Genomic DNA, 21,142 nt, shown 5'->3' on the forward strand with positions numbered 1-21,142 from the left:
TGGTATATTATCTGTTAGAATAAATGGAACATACATATTCAGAGCTAATAAAAATATTTCACATAAATTAACACTGTCAATCCCCTTTCTATTTATTAAGTCACTTATTAGACATATTAAAGTGTACTCAAATTACTATCTCTCCTCTCCTTGTTCTTTCTCTGGTAGCTGTAGATAATTATTACTAAAGAGTAAAGAGACAAGTAAGAGAAAGGAAAAGGCGGTTAATTTCAGAATGACTGCTAAATATATCTTTATGCATGCCTAACAAACAATCTATATTTCAAAAAAGATATTGAGGACCAAATTTCAGTAACTGGTTAAAGAAAACTGCCTGATAATTAACTCAACTAATAATCATACCCTTGACTTTTTATTAGAGGTATAAGCTTTGGAGTTGTTGAATATTTGGCGAACATCCTTATAAAATTCCAGAGGACTACCATAGTTTCCTGCTTCCAAAGTTTCTTTCACAGTGCTGAAGTCCACAGGAGTATCTATAACATCTTGATAATCCTACAAAGAAGAATGTGTTATTAAATACTCAAACTGCATAGCAATATTAAGGAATACAATGGGACTACAATTGGTATTACCTACTACAACCCACCATGAAATAAAACACATTGCTTTTCAATGTGCCACCTACCTCCCCACAACCCCAAAACATCTTTTGGTGGCTCATAAAAACAGCAGAAGTCTGTGGGAAAGCCTTAGCCCTCACACCACAGTAATAACCATAAATAACTACGAAGGGAAATAATAGAAAATCCATAGCCGTTGGCTTCATCTCTACAGCTTCCATGTCTTGCTTAAAGGCTGATACAACCTCCAAAACCCCAGCACACTGTTTAATGATAAAAGATGGGATTATTGACATATCATTAAATTGTTCCACTCTACAAATTAGCTACATATTTCCACGATTCCTTGCTATGAGAACATTCTACTTAAGTGTCATTAGTTAAGGGACAAAGTCAAATTGGTCATGTTCGTGCCTTTCTCCTTGTTGATTTTAAATCAATGTGATACCTTTGCTTCATCAAAGGGATTCCATCTTATAGGTCCATAATTCATTTGATTTTGATTAGGGAAGAGGAGAGATTCCATTTTAACCTAAATCCAGTAAAGATTTTCCTAGGGTTATCAGATGGAGTTACATCTGAAATTTAATTCCTATATATGCTACAAGCCTCAAAAACAAGTTTCAGAGTGAAAACCATACTCAGTATTAGATTCCTTATTGTATTTAGAATCATCAAGAAGTAAAATCTCCACATTTCCCTCCTAGGAAAAGCCAAAACCCAAATAATAACAAAAATGCTTGCCATTTTTGGGGACAGACAAAAGGTATTATACACAGAGAGAAAATATTTTTCAAAGTATGAGAAATCACAAATGTTCTAAATATATCTTATTTTCTTAAATCATAAAAAAACAGAAGTGTATTCTAACACACAGTATGGCTTATGTTAGAACTTGTGTGGTACGATGACCAAAATTTAAGAGACTCAGCCTGCTTGCTGAATGAAGTTCCAGTGGGAATAATCAGCTGCAATACAGACACAATTATATTGTGTAATTGATGTTTTCTACTCTGCTGCAGTAGCTTCAGATCTACATAAAAAAGTAAACATTTACAAGGTGGACACAAAGAACAGTCTTGAGAACACATGTTGATTCAGAAAGAGGAACAAAAAAATAAATGACCAAAAAATCAAACAAAGGTAAAAAGGGAGCAGAGTTAGAAGGCAGTCTTAACAAATTATAAAAGGTTCATGTACAGTATGGAGAGTTCAGAAAGTAAAAACAATCAGTACGTCTTTTAAGAGACTACCAGGCCTACCTCAGAAAGAGATGGATCTTGCTGTCTTTCTGGAACAACAGACTCTGAGGATTCTCCCTCTTGCTCCTGATAACCCTATTAGGGTAAAGAGCATATACTGGTTTCCAGACAACTATAACAAAATATCAAGACATGTAATACAATTATGACTTAAGTCTCAAAGATCCGTACACTGGAATCATGTTTTTATTGGCTGTACTTTTAAGTGAAGGAATTATACATTCGTCATTCTCCTTTGCTATGAAAAACACAAGACTAATTTATTTTACCCAAACTCCCTGCAAGCAAACAAACAAGTTCTGTTGAACACAATCTTGTTCCTTATTTGAATGATATTTTTTCTCAACTGAGACCTACAGTATACAGAGAATACCAATGTGTAGTAAGCTCATAGGATGGTCTGATGTATTTCTAAAATACTGCTGTACCTCTTCTCTGAAAAAGTTAAAATAAATTTGCTATCTATACTACCTCAATGAATAGATACACTCCCACAAAAGAAATCCTACAATCAAAGTTGTCATCCTTTTACCTTTATTGAAAAGAAAAGTCATACTGGTATACTGGTTACTCTAAGTGGCCATATTGATAACACATTCAGTATAAATTACACAGGATTGACATGTCACCAAACATCTACAGTGTACAAAGGTGTATTCGAGATTAGTAAAATGTATTAAATAAACATCTGAAATAAAAATGGGAAAGAATAGCAAATGAATTCTGATTCAAATTTTTCTTTTACAACTGTATAATTTACACACTGAAGATACAACAGCATTTTTTAAAAAATCAACTAGTCACACTACTACTTTTTTTTTTGAGACGGAGTCTTGCTCTGTCGCCCAGGCTGGAGTGCAGTGGCCGGACCTCAGCTCACTGCAAGCTCCGCCTCCCGGGTTTACGCCATTCTCCTGCCTCAGCCTCCTGAGGGGCTGGGACTACAGGCGCCTACCACCTCGCCCGGCTACTTTTTTGTATTTTTTTAGTAGAGACGGGGTTTCACCGTGTTGGCCAGGATGGTCTCAATCTCCTGACCTCGTGATCCGCCCGTCTCGGCCTCCCAAAGTGCTGGGATTACAGGCTTGGGCCACCGCACCCGGCCCACACTACTACTTTCATAATCAAAAGATTGGAAAAAAAGAAAGGAAAGCAGGGAGTGAGAACATTGCTCATATCTAGATTTTAGCATGGACGTTTATGGGAAATTATCATACTGACAATTATTTAAACAACTGTATGCTTACTGGGTAAGAAAGAAGATCGGCTGGCTGTCGAAATGGCTCTGAGTCTTCACGTTCATAAATGAGGCTCAATAGTTCTTTGCATTGTTTTTTCCAAGCATCAGGATTACACTTCAAAGACTGTCTTCTGCCTCGGCATTTGACCTACAGATTTTAATAGAGTTATATGTAAAAGATCTTTCCTTAACTCAATTGATTTTCTCATGAGTCCCTAATGTTAATATATCTATCTGTATATATATAGCACAGCTGCTATTTTAGATTCTTAGCTTAGATAGTATTTTCACTGGCAAAAATAATTAATGAGCAAAAAAACCTAGACATTATATTCGTGGAAATGGCAAGAATTCTAGTACTCAAATCTGAACTTCAAATAATGTACAGAGGAACAAATGCTTCTTTCCTCTACAAGATCAAGTTATAATGCCTTAATATTTGCTGGTAGTTAAGTATACTTGACAATGGCATCATATTTTTCTCAAAAGAATACTTGAATGATTTTTGTTTCCCGGAAATCCTTTGAGGTCATGATAAATTCTCTTCTGTACCATTTGATTTTGTTGCGATCTCTTTCAGTATTTCAAAATATATTGTTCCTTATATAAAATAACTACATGTCTAATTATTATAGAGCAGAAGTCTGCACAAAAGAGTTAACAAAGCAGGCCAGAACTTGCTTCCAAGGTTGCCTTGGCTGGCATTTGGGAATTTGGCATTTGAACGGCTTCCTAAATTATTAAGACAGTTTACTGCCCCTAGACAGTATAAACAATGTGATTTGTGCTGAATACCTGATTTCCTTCTGGGAATCTGGAATCTCAGTATGTGATAGTCAGAGGGTACCCAAATAACCAGCCCCCAGTAAAATCTTTGTGGACTGAGTCTCTAATCACACACATGCTGGAAAAAGAGTGTGATATGTGACCCCACACAGGGGAAAGATATTAATAGAATAAGGAAGCCTGTACATAAATTTCTCCAGACTCTGCCGGTGTCTTTTCCCCCATGATTCAACTGGGTACCCTTACTGCATCACTGTAGTAAATCTTATCAATGAGCATACCTAATATACTTAGTTACAAGAATCCTTCTAGCAATTCTCCAAATATGGGGTTGGTCTTAGGGATCACTGACACAGGAAACCTGAAAACGCATCTCCTCAGCAGTTCACTCACCCTTCTTCCAGATGAAGTACCAGGACCGTCTGAATCTAAATCAACCATTTCTGTATCCTAAATTAAAAAGGAAGAGTGAGAAAAGACTGTAAGTTACATTCAAAGTCATATAAATTAGATGGACATTTACAAATAAATGGGAAATAAAATCACAGTTAACTTCCCCCACTGAAGCAGCAAGTAGAACAAAAGATAGAGGGAGACTCAAGCCAGACTTTCCCAATATGCAGTGTACAAGCTGGAAAATATACTGGAAGAAGAATTAAACAAGGTTTCTCTTTAAATAAGAATCAGAAAGGAGGGGAACAGTATAGTGGTTGCTATTTGCTAAAATTGTACCTGTTAGTAATTTTTAAAAACCTTATTCTATATGACATGCTCATTTAATATACAATTATTAATTATTCATGATTACTCCATTGCCATTTCAAGAAATAGATCTCATATAATATGCATTTATATTTTCCTATAGGAAAGAGATCTATTTCAGTTAAGTATCTCTCGAAGGGATAATTTTTTTAATATGAAGAGTCAAGACCCAAGCACCACTAGTGATGGTGAAATAATGGGTAATATGTAGTAGAAAATCAAAAGTAGCTCATGAGATATTGGTACTCCTTTCTAATAAAATAAAGCTGTTGAGTTACATTTTTACTTAAGTTTTCTATTTTAACCCAAACAGTGCTACTCTGAGGTGAAATTCCTGCTACACCAAATTTCGAGCTAAAACACATTTATGTGAAAGATCAGAGAAAATATAAGGAATATATAAGAAAATATAAAAAATATTAGTGATAGATTTTTCTTAGGTTTCAAGAAACTATAATAATATCTAATTGGTATATCATGTTTTCCTTATTATGTAAATAACATTTAACTGCAATAATATATTTCATTGTCAGACACATTTTCATGAAAAAATTAAAAAAACAGCATTGGAGATTTACCATTCTGGAGATTAACAGTATAAATAATATAAACATGCAAAATATCTCATGCCACTGCAACACAATCTAGCACATGTGAGTCACTCATCCCTGGGATGAATTGTTTTCCAGTAAAGATTTGTGAATTACCACTTTCCAATATTGTTCCAACCTCTATTTTGGTTTTTGTTTCGATCATAACCTCCAGTCAAATATGGCTTTGTGTAAATTAGAAACATAGGGGGAAATCAGGAATATGAGGGTCTGCTGCGTACTACTTCCATTTCATTCAGAAGAGACTGGTTTATCTTTATAAATTTTCAGAAAGGAAATTGAGTAGCAATTTCACGAAACTACTGAAAATTTAGACTTTCAAGCCTGAAACTTTAAAATACTTTAATATTTTCTATACAGCATATAGAAAATAAAATCCTTACTGAAATTTCCATCAACTAAGCATTCTTTTAAAATATTGAGCACTTGTCTTGTTTCTAAATGTTGGAAAATAAAGTGTTGATTTCTCATCATTTACACCCACTGTGTCAAATATGATGACTGGCCCCCTGTCTCTGAATAAACCCTGCAGCACTATTTTATTTTTGGTATATGCCATCTAAGTACACTTTAAAAGACGCTGGTATTCAGCCAGCTTTCAAAAATCTGTTTTGCTCTTCATGGCCAATTACAACATTTACACATAATACTGTACTTCAAATAAGAGAAAAGTAACTCATTCCTACTAATCATGCTGTGATTCTTACCTCCTCTGCATCAGTACTGTTTCGTTCTTCTGCTTTAATTTTATTATAAGTATCCAGTATATCAGTACAGCTCTGATCCCTAAGAAACAAGTCATTTCAATAGCTTCAGTAATTTTTACAATTTTTCAATTAATTTTTTTAAAATTCATTTTTTAAAAACCTTAAGTTAGATTCTCTGGAAGCTAAAACTGCTTCTTACCCAATAAATCGAAGTAAGACATCAGTTACAATTTTAGCTGCTTTAACTATAGGACTGTCTGGCTCATTGAAAGTCCTGGCATTATGCTCAATATAGCGTACCTCCCACATTAATGCTGATATTCTCCTGTGAAAGAAAAAATACTCTGTTAGTCTTGGCTGATATATTTAGAGTATATTTTAGGAATATACAATATGGAACAAATATGTACTTAAACATAGTATGTCAAAGGTGTTCCAATATGCATATAACTCAAAATATTTGACTGATGAGCACTAAAAGGAGATGATATAGTTACAGTATTTAAAGCACAAGCAGGGATTTTGAACCACTGGAATGTATATACAAAACTTAAACTGACCTAGGACATTATGGGTAAAGAGTCATTTGACAAAGTCAAAAGAATGTTTACTTTAGTTTTCAGGGGAAGAGCCAAGAAGAGCAACAACAACAACAACAACAAAAAACAGATTCTAAAAAATGACAGATTTTTATCTAATTACTTTTATGATATAAATATCAAATCAAAATAATATGTTATAAAAATATAACCAGTTCTCAATTGCAAAGGCAGATTAACCAGTCATGGAATACTGTGGTCAGTAGGAGACTTGGATGAGAGAGGGACCAAGAAATGCCCTCTACTGCCTTCCCATAATCATCTCCCATCCCAACCAAAACAAAGAAAAAAATTACTTGGCTCCTTTCCTGTATATATTTCAGGGCTGGTAACTAAATCTAATTAACTGTGACCAAATTCTCCAACAGAGGATTTAAACATGCTCCAAATCTGTAGCACCTTAATCATGATGAATTCATAAACCACTTAAATTGCCTTTAATAAACTAAAGTTAAATGTACTTTTTGTTTTACACACCATTTGTACTACCCATATTTTCCTCTCAGCCTTTCTTCTCTATCCCCAAGAGTGAGAATCTACTAAATAAAGGGAAATTAATGTTCTAAATTTTTAAAGGAAATTTTAGTGTGGATCTTTTGGATGATCACGTTATACTATGAAAACGCAGATCTCAAAAAGGAAAGCAAAAAGCCATAAAGCTATAAATTTTATAATAAGTGATTAAAAAAAAAAACAAAACAGACCTGTAAAAGCGATTTTCAAGTCTCCGCCTGATGGTATTGAGGTCAGTTGGATAAGCAACTACAGTACAATACAAGGGGTAGGCACTGAGATCCACTGGAACAGCAAAAGGGCTGGCAAAATCTACAAAATCATCAAAATCAAATAAGGTAGCTATAAAGGTACATCTCATGGTAACAAACATTTATTCATATATAAACAAGAAGGGAGGGTGATATACTACATTTCTAAAACCATGAGGATTCCATTATACAAAAAGAATGTTATTCTTTATATTTGGACATCTTATCTATGAATCATGCATGATACACTGGTTCAAATCAGGTAAAATAAAATTAGAAGAGCACTGGGTTTAACTTCAGATTTCTGTCTTTCCTAGATAAATGCGAAACTTCTCAAGTGACATGTTTTAGAAAATTTAACTATTCATGTGGGTAAAATACATTACTCATCCACTGTCCTTACCAAAAAACCCATCCAAAGTCAGGCTCAGGGAATAGCTAGAGAATCAAAGTGATGCAAAAAGGAAATAGACACTTACATGGTTACCTTCACTATTATCCCCCAGATTGCTTAAAGAAAATTATCAGTTATTACTTTGGCCAAGCATATAAAACTGTTAATATTAAAACTAGAATCACTGTGCTTCTTGAGTTAAAAGTAAAGTATACAGTGAGAAACTGCATATCCTTTTGTAGAACTTAAAATTTCTGCTGATTTTCCTAGCTCCTCTGCATGCTCCTAAAATCTTTTCACATTCATCATACCCAGGGAAAGAAGGTGGTTGATGCCCTGAATAACCCGTTCACATTCTTCATCTCTGGAATGAGCCCCCCACTCTCCTTCCTGGGGTTTGTATAGCAAAGCAGTCAATTCTTCCTGGGAGACAGGGACACCAGCACCAACTTCATCTGGAAAGGCAGCTAGGTATAAGATTTTAAAAAATCAGAAAAAAATTAGTTTCCAATATCACGTGAATATCATTTTACTTTTAAAAGAATTATAATTCATTTTTAAAAGCATATTTACTTCCTTCTGGAATTGGCTCCATATCCCAGGGGCTCATCTTTTCTCTCTCATTATTGTCCCAGCTATCAAAAAATAAGAAGATGCAAATCAAATTGATCATAGAGTACTTCCTTTCATATACTACCACAATTTTACATGACTTCTTGGGGGTGAGATTTGAAAAGGGCAATACAGTTGTCTTTAAAGTACAACTCTGGTTACATACAGATAACAATAAACTTCTAATAGAGAAAACATGGTCCATCTCTATGAAACTTAGAGGGCAGAAAGCCTACTTTTAGTCAATATGGAGACTAAAAGTCCTCATAGAATAAACATTTCTTCTATCATTCTTGAGAGGATTTATTTGTTAGCAATCTTACAACTCTGGATTTTCAAGAAGAATTAAAGTAAATGTTGCAAACAAATAGTACTTCCAAACATGAGGCAACCATCTCTGCCTAGAATTCATACAACTAAACAAAAGACTAAGTACTAATATTCATTGCTATATTCCAGCAATAACAATTACTTTAAGTAGTAAATTAGTTTATGTATTTCCCATTAAAAAATAGTTGCAATTCTTGTCTGAAGCAGAAATAATTAAAAATGCAGACAATAAAAGAGGTAGAAATAAAGTGTTTAGTTATTCCTTTGTTTTAGTCAAAGAAAACAAAGAACTTTGCTTTAACTAAAGGGAAGAACTGAGCACTTTACCATCAAATTTCTTCTTTACAGGTATAGGTATTGTGAGACTAGATAAGTCAGATAAAAGGGCATTACTCCTGGTGGAGGTTTTTAAAAGTCCACATACTACGACAATATCATATTAGGCATAAAAGATCATAAACATACTTACTGAACACTGTAACACTGGAAAGAACTATCAGGATACTCTGGTTGAAAAGGCTGCTGACTCTCCACAGTTCCAAACCACCAGGCGTCATCTATTATACTGCGGAATCTATCACCTATAAAGTTTTAAAATTCTTAAAAGGATGCGCTTGAGAATATTAGCTCTGTTCCCACTCTAAATTACTGCTTTTTGTTGACTACAGAAGTAACATTGTATCTAGCATTATCAGAAGCTTCCATCTAGGTTTTCGAGATAAGTGATTATTTTACGTTTTAACCTCTTCATGTATTTTGATTTCCAAGTGGTAGAAATCTTTCTGAAATAAATTACATATCAACACGTCTTCTTAAATAAATGCTAACTTTTTTCAATTCCTTAGCATCATCATTAGGCACACTTCTTATTGTATTACATATGTACATAAATGCAGTTGATTCTTCTATCTTGCTTTTAGCTTTCTTTAAATATCTCTTCATACTAGTTTGTATATTACAGATCTTCAAGGCAGGCTGTAAATCAAGGAAGATGTAGGAAAGTTTGGAACTTCCTAGAGACTTGTTGAATGGTTTTGACCAAAATGCTAATAGTCATATGAACAATGAAGTCCAGGCTGAGGTGGTCTCAGACGGAGATCAGGAACTTATTGGAAACTAGAGTAAAGGTCACACATCCTATGCTATAGTAAAGACACAGGCAGCATTTTGCCCATGCCCTAGAGATGTGGGGAACCTTGAACTTGAGAGAGATGATTTAGGGTATCTGGTGGAAGACATTTCTAAGCAGCAAAGCATTCAAGGAGTGACTTGGCTGCTGTTAAAAGCATTCGGTTTTATGTATTCACAAAGTTGTCGTTTGGAATTGAAACTTATCTTTAAAAGGGAAACAGAGCATTAAAGTTCAGAAATTTTGCAGCCTGATGACTGATAACGATAACAAAGAAAAACCTGGCCGGGCATGGTGGCTCAAGCCTGTAATCCCAGCACTTTGGGAGGCCCAGACGTGCAGATCACGAGGTCAAGAGATCAAGACATCAAGACCATCCTGGCTAACACGGTGAAACCCCCACCTCTACTAAAAAATACAAAAAACTAGCCGGGCGAGGTGGCGGGTGCCTGTAGTCCCAGCTACTCGGGAGGCTGAGGCAGGAGAATGGCGTAAACCCGGGAGGCGGAGCTTGCAGTGAGCTGAGAGCTGGCCACTGCACTCCAGCCTGGGCGACAGAGCAAGACTCTGTCTCCAAAAAGAAAAACCCATTTTCTGAGGAGAAATTCAAGCCAGCTTCAGAAATTTGCATAAGTAACTAGGAGCCAAATGTTAATCATCAAGAAAATGGGGAAAATGTCTCCAGAGCATGTCAGAGCTCTTCAAGGCAGCCCCTCCCATCACAAGCCCCGGGGCCTAGAAGGAAAAAATGGTTTCTTGGGGCTGCTCCCCTGCTCTGTGCACACTTGGAACTTGGTGCTGTTTGCCAGCTGCTCCAGCTCCAGCCATGAATAAAAAGGGTCAAGGTATTGCTCAGGCTGTTGTTTCAAAGGTTGCAAGCCCCAAACCTTGGTAGCTTGCACGTGGTGTTGGGTCTGCAGATGCATAGAAGTCAAGAATTGAGGTTTGGGAACCTTCACCTAGATTTCAGAGGATGTATGGAAATGCCTGGATATCCAGGTAAAACTCTGCTGCTGGGGCAGAGCCCTCATGGAGAATCTCTGCTAGGGCAGTGCAGAAGGGAAATGTGGGGTTGGAGCCCCCATACAGAGCCCCCACTGGGGCACTGCCTAGTGGAGTTGTGAGAAGAGGGTCACCATCCTCCAGACCCCAGAATGGCAGATTCACCGACAGCACGCACAGTGTGCCTGGAAAAGCTGCAGACACTCAACGCCAGCCTGTGAAAGCAGCTGGGAAAGGGGATATACCCTGCAAAGTCACAGGGATGGAGCTGCCCAAGAGCATGGGAACCCACCTCTTGCATCAGCGTGACCTGGATGTGAAACATGGAGTCAGAGGAGATCACTTGGGAGCTTTAAAATTTGACTGCCCCGCTGGATTTCAGACTTGCATGGAGCCTTCAGTCCCTTCGCTTTGGCCAATTTCTCCCATTTGGAATGGGTGTATTTATCCAATGCCTGTACCCCCATTATATCTAGCAAGTAACAAACTTGTTCATAGGCAGAAGTGACTTGCCTTGTCTCAGATGATACTTTGGATGTGGACTTTTGGGTTAATGCTGGAATGAGTTAAGACTTTGGGGGACTGTCGACTGGTTTTGAAATGAGGACATGAGATTTGGGAGGGGCCAGGGGCTGAATGACATGGCTAGGCTCTGTGTCCCCACCATAATCTCATCTTGAATTCTAATCCCCTCGCATCCGGGGAGGGACTTGGTAGGAGTTGATGGGATTATAGGGGCAGTTTCCCTCATGCTGTTCTCGTGATGGTAAGTGAGTTTTCACAAGATCTGATGGTTTGAAAGTGTGGCACTTCCCCTTCTAACTCTCTGTCTCCTGCAGCCATATGAAGAAAGTCTTGCTTCCCTTTTGCCTTCTGCCATGATTGTAAATTTCCTAAGGCCTCCCGAGTCATGTGGAACTGTGAAATAAACAATTTTTTCTTTATAAATTACCCAGTCTCAGGTAGTATCTTTATAGCAGTGTGAAAATGAACTAATATGTATGGCTACAATTAGATTTTTAAAATTCAGGCCAAAGTAATTAAGTGTGCAAAAAAGTCAATAGTTTAAAAATCCTTATGTTCTGTATTGTATTGTTACACAATAGAGCTATAAGCAAATTTCTTTAACTTTTAAAATGTTTTCCTTTACATTATTGTTATACTGCTTTTTATACTCAAAAAAGAAAAGGAAGGAAGGTAAACGAGCAAAAGAGGGTGTGAAGGTGACAGGGAGGGAAATAAAGATGGAAGAAGGAAAAAAGGAAACAAATCACGATCAGTAATCATCTGTTTTAGAACCTAAGTGTAAAGTGCTCTATTTTAGGGCAACTGACATTTGCAAATTTTCTTTATATTCCTATTTGTATACTAATAGAGTAGATATTTGCAGAAGGTTTAGAGATTATATGTCACACACAATGTGCATGAGAAATAACTAAAAGGAAATTTTAACTTAAGTTTTCTAGTTTCTCTGATAGCTTTTTTCAGCTAAATGATAAGCTAGTTTCTTTCTGTTCAATCACAATTAAAAAGTTACTTACTGTAGAAAAGCTTAATAGTTATTAAAAAACAATTCTATACTTACCAATCTGCCAGTTCCTTTCTTTGGCTTCATTATAAAACTGATGTAGCACAAGGAAGTCAATGACATCTGGCATGTCATGATACCTATACAGAAAATAAAGCACATATGAATCAATATAGAGATATAACAATATATGTTGCTAAATGTCCAAGCATATACGTTTATTGTAGACCCATTAAGAAAACTGCGCGAACAGGCGCGGTGGCTCAAGCCTGTAATCCTAGCACTTTGGGAGGCCGAGACGGGTGGATCACGAGGTCAGGAGATCGAGACCACCCTGGCTAATACGGTGAAACCCCGTCTCTATTAAAAAATACAAAAAACTAGCCGGGCGAGGTGGCGGGCGCCTGTAGTCCCAGCTACTCGGGAGGCTGAGGCAGGAGAATGGCGTGAACCTGGGAGGCGGAGCTTGCAGTGAGCTGAGATCCGGCCACTGCACTCCAGCCTGGGCGACAGAGCGAGACTCCGTCTCAAAAAAAAAAAAAAAAGAAAAAAAGAAAATTGTGCAAACCTCACAGTCCCTAGAAATGTCTTTACTTAAACACCATCCTATCTGATCTGTTTGGGAGTGCCCTGCCTACTGTCATAGTACTTTGAAAATATCAAGATGCCAATACAGGTTTATAAACATTAATATGAGGTATTTTATATTAAGGAGTATGAATTAATGTTCTTTAATCTCCTTACATTTTAAACTCAGCTTCACATAAAGAATCTCTGACTTATTATTCCTATTATTATTAATAGAAATAAAAGCAACTACCATGTTTCAAACATTCGATTAGGGAATTATGAAGGTTTGTCTTTGATGCCTCACAACAATCTTTAGGAAGAGATTACCATTTCCATTTTACAAATGAAGACACAAATTCAGAGAGGTTAAGTAACTTGCTTATGAACCTATCTAACTATCCATAACATAAATACATACATACACACACACATACACACACACACAAATATAAATAAAATGGAGAAACAAACTAGGAATTAAACTCTGGTCTTATAATTCTAAATCCTGTAGTACAGAATGCTATAGTATTTTCTCTCCCATTGAGCCCTGTACTCTGTAGAATATACAGTAGGTATTAAAATACACACACTCAAACACAGAGACCCAGAGATAACTACTCACTTAATGGAAAAAGATTCTCCAGTCATTTTGCCTGAAATTGGGTCCAGAAATGCAAGCTTCAAGCAGCACAGTGTGGGTGGGCCAACCTCATATTTGATTCCTACAATCTTAACAAACTCTTGCTCCTATTCATGAGAATACCAATAAATTATTACTTTCAATATAAATAATTACTTAACATTGGCATAGTATTTCATTATTACTTGAACAATTTATTAATATCTGAAGATTCTCTAAATGCCAGGCACTACACTAAGTATTAAAGGTAATAAGACATGGCTCTTTTTTTTTTTTTTTTTTTTTTTTTTTTGAGACGGAGTCTGGCTCTGTCGCCCAGGCTGGAGTGCGGTGGCCGGATCTCAGCTCACTGCAAGCTCCGCCTCCCAGGTTCACGCCATTCTCCTGCCTCCGCCTCCCAAGTAGCTGGGACTACAGGCGCCCGCCTTGTCGCCCGGCTAGTTTTTTGTATTCTTTAGTAGAGACGGGGTTTCACCGTATTAGCCGGGATGGTCTCGATCTCCTGACCTTGTGATCCGCCCGTCTCGGCCTCCCAAAGTGCTGGGATTACAGGCTTGAGCCACCGCGCCTGGCCAAGACATGGCTCTTAACTCTTAATAGCAGGTTGTAGTTTAGTGCAAGGTTCTAAACCAAGAATGAGCAGCCACATCACCTGGGGAAATGCTTCAAATTTAATGTTCTGAAATCCTATACCTATAGAATCGAATTCTACGTTTGGGGTACAGTTCGGTAATATATCTATTTTGGAAAAACTCCCTAGTGAATTATGATGCTCCGGTTAAAAATCACTCCCATAGCAAAAACATATGTATGTGTACATGTTTGGGGTGAAGACTTACATTTTATAATATCTACAACATTATCTTTTTTGTTGTTTTTGTTTTACTTTAGATTCATGGGGTACACGTGGTTTGTTACATGGATATATTGCATAATGGTGGGGTCTGAGTTTCTAGTGTACCCATCCTCCAAAGAGTAACCATTGTACCAAATAGCTAATTTTAAAACCCCTATCCCTCTCCTAGTCTCCCTTCCTTTGGAGTCCCCAGTGTCTATCATTTCCATCTACATGTCCAATTGTCCAACTGTTTAGTACCCATTTGTAAGTGAGGGCATGTGGTATTTGATTTTTCGTTTTTTAGCTGTTTTATTTACAATAATGGCCTTCAGCTCCATCTATGTTGCTGTAAAGGCCATGATCTCATTTTTTTATAGCTACATAATATTCCATGATGTATATGTACATTTTTTTTATCCAGTCTACCACTGACGGGCATCTAGATTGATTCCATGTCTTTGCTATTGTGAATAGTGCTATGATGAACATGCATGTGCATGTGTCTTCATGGTAGAACAATTTATATTCCTTTGGATATATATCCAGTAATGGAATTTGGGTAGTTCTACTTTAAGTTTTTTGAGAAATCTCCAGACTGCTTTCCACAGTGGCTGAACTAATTCACATTCCCAGCAGTAGTATATAAGCATTCTCCCCTCTCCACAACCTCACAAGCATCTGTTTGTTTGTTTTGACTTTTTAATAATACCCATTCTGACTGGTGTGAGATGGTATCTTGTGGTTTTGAATTGCATTTCCCTAATGATAAGTGATGTTTTAGCATTTTTTCATATGTTTGTTGGCCACTTATATATTTTCTTTTAAGAAGTGTCTGTGGCCAGGCGCGGTGGCTCAAGCCTGTAATCTCAGCACTTTGGGAGGCTGAGACGGGTGGATCACGAGGTCAGGAGATCCAGACCATCCTGGCCAACACGGTGAAACCCCGTCTCTACTAAAAAAATACAAAAAAGTAGCCGGGCGAGGTGGCGGGCGCCTGTAGTCCCAGCTACTCAGGAGGCTGAGGCAGGAGAATGGCATAAACCCGGGAGGCGGAGCTTGCAGTGAGCTGAGGTCCAGCCACCGCACTCCAGCCTGGGTGACAGAGCGAGACTCCATCTCAAAAAAAAAACAAAAAAAAAGAAAAAAAAGGAAAAAAAAAAAAAAAAAAAAAAAGGAGTGTCTGTTCATGTCCTTTACCCATTTTTTCATGAGATTGTTTGTTTTTTTTGCTTGTTAAGTTCCTTATATATTCTGGATATGATCTTACAATAATCACACACATTCACTGATTATTAGTCACATTTAACAGGCAAAACTGATCTTTGTAAGTATAGGGTCCTGCTTAAAGTTATATACTAGCATATAGCAGAGCTACAATTGAAATCCAGGTCTTATTCCAAAGCCTAAGCTCTTTTACCACATATAAGCTGCTCCTACAATTTCCTAGAACAACAAGGTTAGGATAAAAAGTAAAAACTTGGCTGGGTGCGGCAGCTCATTCCTGTAACCCCAGCACTTTTTGAGGCCAAGGACGGTGGATCACCTGAGGTCAGGAGTTTGAGACCGGCCTGGCCAACATGGTGAAACTCCATCTTTACTAAAAAGGCAAAAATTAGACAGGCGTGGTGGTGGGCGCCTGTAATCCCAGCTACTTGAGACGCTGAGGCAGGAGAATTGCTTGCACCTGGGAGGCAGAGGTTGCAGTGAGTGGAGATCGCTCTGCTGCACTCCAGCCTGGGTGACAGAGCAAGACTCTGTCTTTAAAAAAAAAAAAAAAAAAGTTAGAAATCACATGTTTTATTCAGTCCTGTGAATCTAAAGAAGAACTAAACTTTTACTTGATGCAGAATAGATGGGAGATGTCCCTATCTTCCAGAAGATGACTATGTAAAGCTCACGTGATAAGCTACTTTACCACCTGATGACATTAATAAAAAGTTTTACAAACATCTAAATCAAATCTTTATTTTAATAAATATACATATTCTCAGCTGGGCATGGTGGCTCATGCCTGTATCCCAAGCACTTTGGGAAGCTGAGGCGGGTGGATCACCCTGAGGTCAGGAGTTCAAGACTAGCCTGGTCAACGTGGCGAAATTCCGTCTCCAATAAAAATACAAAAATTAGCCAGGTGTGGTGGCATGTGCCTGTAATCCCAGCTACTCAGGAGGCTGAGGCAGAAGAATCGCTTGAACCCCGGAGGCGGAGGTTGCAGTGAGGCGAGATAGGGCCACTGCACTCCAACCTGGGCAACAGAGTGAGACTCTGTCTCAAAAGAAATAAAAAATAAATAAATAAATATATATACATATTCTCTTTTATATCCTTCCTGTCAAGAATCATCACACAACCCTTCATTTACCTGGAAAACTATCATAAAACGGCCCTTTAGTCTCTTGTTCAGAAAACCAAACTGAAACACAAATAAACCTAGGTAGAAATGGTGGTGAATGTATACCTATGTCTGTCTGTATGTGCACGTGTGCATATATATATATACACACATATATAAATGACGAATGAAATACTTATTGACAAAATCATTCTCCATAAAATATGGAGCCACATGGATATTATATATGTAGCTACATGGGTAATATATCAAAACAGCTATTTTACAAAACACCATACGTTTCGGGGCTTATTGTGATTTATCATATTTAATATATACCAAAGCTGTCAGAACCTTGAGAGTGTTTATAGTCTACACGCTCAGTTTATGAAGCATCCAGAATGTACAAAGTTGCTGATTAGAGAAAATATCCATACAAGGGAACTCCTGCTTTGCTCTAATTATGGACTAGTATAGACTAGACAATAGAAAATAGCATACAAATTTTAAGAAACATATAAAATGTGATCCATAATATTCAGTTCTATAAGAGTATAGTACACCATCTTATCTTGGATACACAATCAACAGTGAAATATTCATAAAACTGAGGAAAAAAACCATGGGTAAGCAATTTAATTCCAAAGCTACTTCAATTGCATAGCTTATGAATTTGGCAAACTTACCCTGAGATCCATTTTGTTCCATGGCTGTTTTTGTAAATTAACACTGTATATTTTTGATTTCCTTACAGCCCGAACATAAGCTTCATGTCCTTGCCTAAAATAGATAAGCTAAAACAGAAAACATAAGGTATTAAACAGCAGCATCCTATATAACTCTGTATGTCCAATATACATTCCTACAAACATCCTCTTCTGTTTGCAGAAAGAAATAATTATAATACTGAAAGACTTCACACAATAAAGTTTTCAAATTATGTTAATTCAGTACTCACGCCTATGTAGCCCTATGCTCAGTACCACATCATATAAACACAGTAAACACAATCCTTTCCCTTCAATCAGCTTCATAAGTGTGCTGAAGAAGTAGAATCATGGAAAATGTACGCAAAACTGGTCATATTTTAAAGTATATGTGCCCCTCCATATCCACAGCTTCTGCATCATCAAATCCAATCAACTGCAGGTTGAAAATATTTGATATATCTATGGATATATAAAACAATACAATTAGGCCGGGCATGGTGGCTCACGCCTTTAATCCCAGAAATTTGGGAGGTTGAGGCAGGTGGATCATCTGAGGTCAGGAGTTCGAGATCAGCCTGACCAACATTGCAAAACCCCATCTCTAATAAAAATACAAAAATTAGCTGGGCGTGGTGACACATGCCTGTAATCCCAGCTGCTCGGGAGGCTGAGGCAGGAGAATCACTTGAACCTGGGAAGTGGAGGTTGCAGTGAGCCGAGATCACAACATTGCACTCCAACCTGGGCAACAAGAGCAAAACTCCCTCACAAAAAATAAATAAATAAATAAATGATGATACAAATAAAAAACCAGTATCGTATAACAACAATTAATATAGCATTTACATTGTATTAGGTATCTAATATAGAGATAATTTAAAGTATATAGGAGGATGTACATAGGTTATATGCAAATATTATGCCTTTTATATAATGTCCTTGTAGATTCTGTTATTTGCAAGGAGTGCTAGAGCCAATTCTGTGTGGATACCAAAGGACAGCTATACTATACTTCAAATTATAACTGACACTCTTATTACAATTTTAACATTCAGTCTACACATTTCATATAAATAGTATAAATCACAGGTTAATAAATGGAGTAATTTCAAGGCAAATTAAAAGTTGCCTGTTACAGGAGTTCATGTCAGAACTGGCATATTATGGAAGGAAAATGAATTCAATTACTTAATTCTTCAGCTCTTTAAGCCACCATTTACTATCGTTTTCTGTATTTATTACAAAAAGTTTCTTTTCCTCAAGTTTAAAAGCAGTGATAGAGGCTAGGCACAGTGGCTCACACCTGTAATCCCAGCACTTTGGGAGGCTGAGGCAGGCAGATAACCTGAGGTCAGGGGTTCGAGATCAGCCTGGCCAACATGGTGAAACCCCATCTCTACTAAAAATACAAAACTTCGCTGGTCATGGTGGTGCATGCCTATAATCCCAGTTACTCTGGAGGCTGAGGCAGGAGGATCGCTTTGAACCCAGGAGGCAGAGGTTGCAGTGAGCCAAAATAGCTCCACTGCACTCTAGCCTGGGCAACAGAGCGAGAGTCGGTCAAAAAAAAGTAGTGATAGAGATAAGTAAATAGAAGAAAGTAACAAAAAATACCATATTATGAGATTTCTAAAATACATTAACATACTCTACCAATAACATACTCTACTAAGTCAGAATTTCTAATAGCTAAAAATTTGAGCAGAAAATAAAAAAAGTTTAAAATTAGTAAATAAAATAACTGTAAGGGTTAAAAACCAGTAATACACATGACATTAAGATATCCTTTATTATATGTTCATTCCTGAACTCAACAAATACTGATCACTGAACATCTACGTATAGGCACTAGATGCTGTGATAAGGCATAAAAACATTTCCTCTAGGATATGGAAGCACATGTGGATATATAAATATAATGCAAGGTAGAATATATTATATATCAGAAGAGAAAAATAATTTAGGTAGAAAAGCTTATGAGGACAGAGGGACTGGCCAATGAAAAACAAGGATAACATCCTGGAAAAGTTAGTATTTGAATTAGACCTTGAAAATTATAATTTTAAGAAGCAATGATCTGTGGGTAGGGATATCTAGGCAAGACAACAAAGGCTTAATAGTAAGATGAAGTAAAAAGTAATGTTGCCATTAAGAAATCAATTATATAAAAAGTGTATGTTTGCCTTTATAATTTCTTTAAAAACATTCTCTACATATTCACTGTCTGATTTACATACATCTTCCTCATTACCTGAAGAACTGTCTTCACCTCATACACATTAGTCTTGAAGCATATAAGGATGTAGTAAGTTTAATAACATAGAGGAAAAGGGATTCAACCAAAGAATGGAGAAAAATGGTCCTTAGACAGGAGTCTCATCAGATCCTAGAGTGTATAGATCCTTGTTTTGTTCTATAAAGTTTTCTAAGGTAATTAAACATGATTCCTCTTCTGCCTCCAGAAAATAAAAACAGGCAATAACTATAAGAAATAGTGATTTGAGATATGCCAATAACATTTTACAAGTTCTCTGTTTTTAAGTATAGCATTCGTCAGAAAATATTTATTAACATAATTATGCAAACAAGCATTACTCAGAAGTCCAATACCTATAAGAAAACATCAAAAGAAACATATAAAAATATCTAAAGATAATCAGCAGGTAATAATTTATTTGTAAGGCTATTTGATAGCTACTCTGATATAAGATCTCTATAAGAGGCAATTACAAAAAAGTTTGGTAAAATTTTTATTGTTCCCAAAATGTTTAGAGTCAACTTGCAAGGTTTTGCTCCTTCTGCTGCTACAATGACAATATTACATTTCTACTATCACTCTTAAATTTAAAACTGTGTAAAAACATTGAATCAATAAAAATTAGTATATCAGACAATATCCAAGCCAAAAAGAGTTCTAATGTTCCAATATTATTTTATTATTTAATAAAATAATATTAAATTTCATAATAAAATGAAATTTTTTTACTAGGTAGAATTTTGATTAATTTTTGACTGGCCAATAATAAATATGGCTATACTCGTCAATCACAGACTCAGAAAGAAAGACCTGTTTGCAAAATTACATTCCCCTACTCATTTAAAGGAGTAAATACCTTCTTGTATACTTTCAGATTGAACTTTTCTTTTAAAAAAGAATATTGGAACATGAATGAGGACTCAAAATACCACTCAATTCTACTAAGTGGCAATTCAGATTAAAATAAAGCCAATTATTTTCATGACTTCACAAGCTGATTAATTTATCTCCATATTCAATGAGCATCTAATAGACTGAAGCTACTGTGCCAGGCCCTACGAAGGATACAAAGATTAATACTGTTCAGTCAGCTTCCACAAGAAATATATAATTAAGCAGAGCAGATAAGACACTGTATATATTATTATAATGGAATTAGGAATATAAATATATTCAGACTGATTAAAGTTAGTGCTCTTGAGGCTACACAGAAAAAGGTTATAACAGGTAACAATTACCTCATCTCCCATTTGTGGAACAAATGGGGAACGTCGGGGTATAGTATCCAAGATCCACTGAGGGGCAAACCATTCTTCATTAGGCTCACCTGCCATAGAAACCAGTCCTCCTTTCTAAAACATAAAAACATGAACAGTATATGTATAAAACACAGTTCTCCAATACATAAAACACATAAACAATAGCATGAAAAACAGTAGGTAGAGAAGATTAAAAATTTCAGGTTACAATGAAACCTAACGTATA

At 36.5% G+C, this 21,142-nt stretch overlaps 1 protein-coding gene across 5 annotated transcripts in view; it reads right to left on the reverse strand.

Moving 5' to 3' along the window:
• Positions 1–21,142, reverse strand: part of BRWD3 (bromodomain and WD repeat domain containing 3) — a 134,714-nt gene that overhangs the window by 14,262 nt on the left and 99,310 nt on the right. For all 5 annotated transcript variants that reach the window (XM_030933831.1, XM_030933830.1, XM_030933832.1 and 2 more), the window contains 14 exons: positions 20,896–21,009; positions 17,377–17,484; positions 13,503–13,627; positions 12,368–12,450; positions 9,121–9,232; positions 8,283–8,344; positions 8,021–8,176; positions 7,256–7,376; positions 6,152–6,277; positions 5,953–6,031; positions 4,266–4,322; positions 3,094–3,234; positions 1,847–1,921; positions 364–516 (listed from right to left, as the gene is read on the reverse strand). In XM_030933831.1, the coding sequence (XP_030789691.1) occupies positions 364–516; positions 1,847–1,921; positions 3,094–3,234; positions 4,266–4,322; positions 5,953–6,031; positions 6,152–6,277; positions 7,256–7,376; positions 8,021–8,176; positions 8,283–8,344; positions 9,121–9,232; positions 12,368–12,450; positions 13,503–13,627; positions 17,377–17,484; positions 20,896–21,009 (1,512 nt within the window). The remainder of the gene's footprint in view (positions 1–363; positions 517–1,846; positions 1,922–3,093; positions 3,235–4,265; positions 4,323–5,952; positions 6,032–6,151; positions 6,278–7,255; positions 7,377–8,020; positions 8,177–8,282; positions 8,345–9,120; positions 9,233–12,367; positions 12,451–13,502; positions 13,628–17,376; positions 17,485–20,895; positions 21,010–21,142) is intronic.

This window comes from Rhinopithecus roxellana, chromosome 7, assembly GCF_007565055.1.
Source record: "Rhinopithecus roxellana isolate Shanxi Qingling chromosome 7, ASM756505v1, whole genome shotgun sequence".
NCBI lineage: Eukaryota > Metazoa > Chordata > Mammalia > Primates > Cercopithecidae > Rhinopithecus > Rhinopithecus roxellana.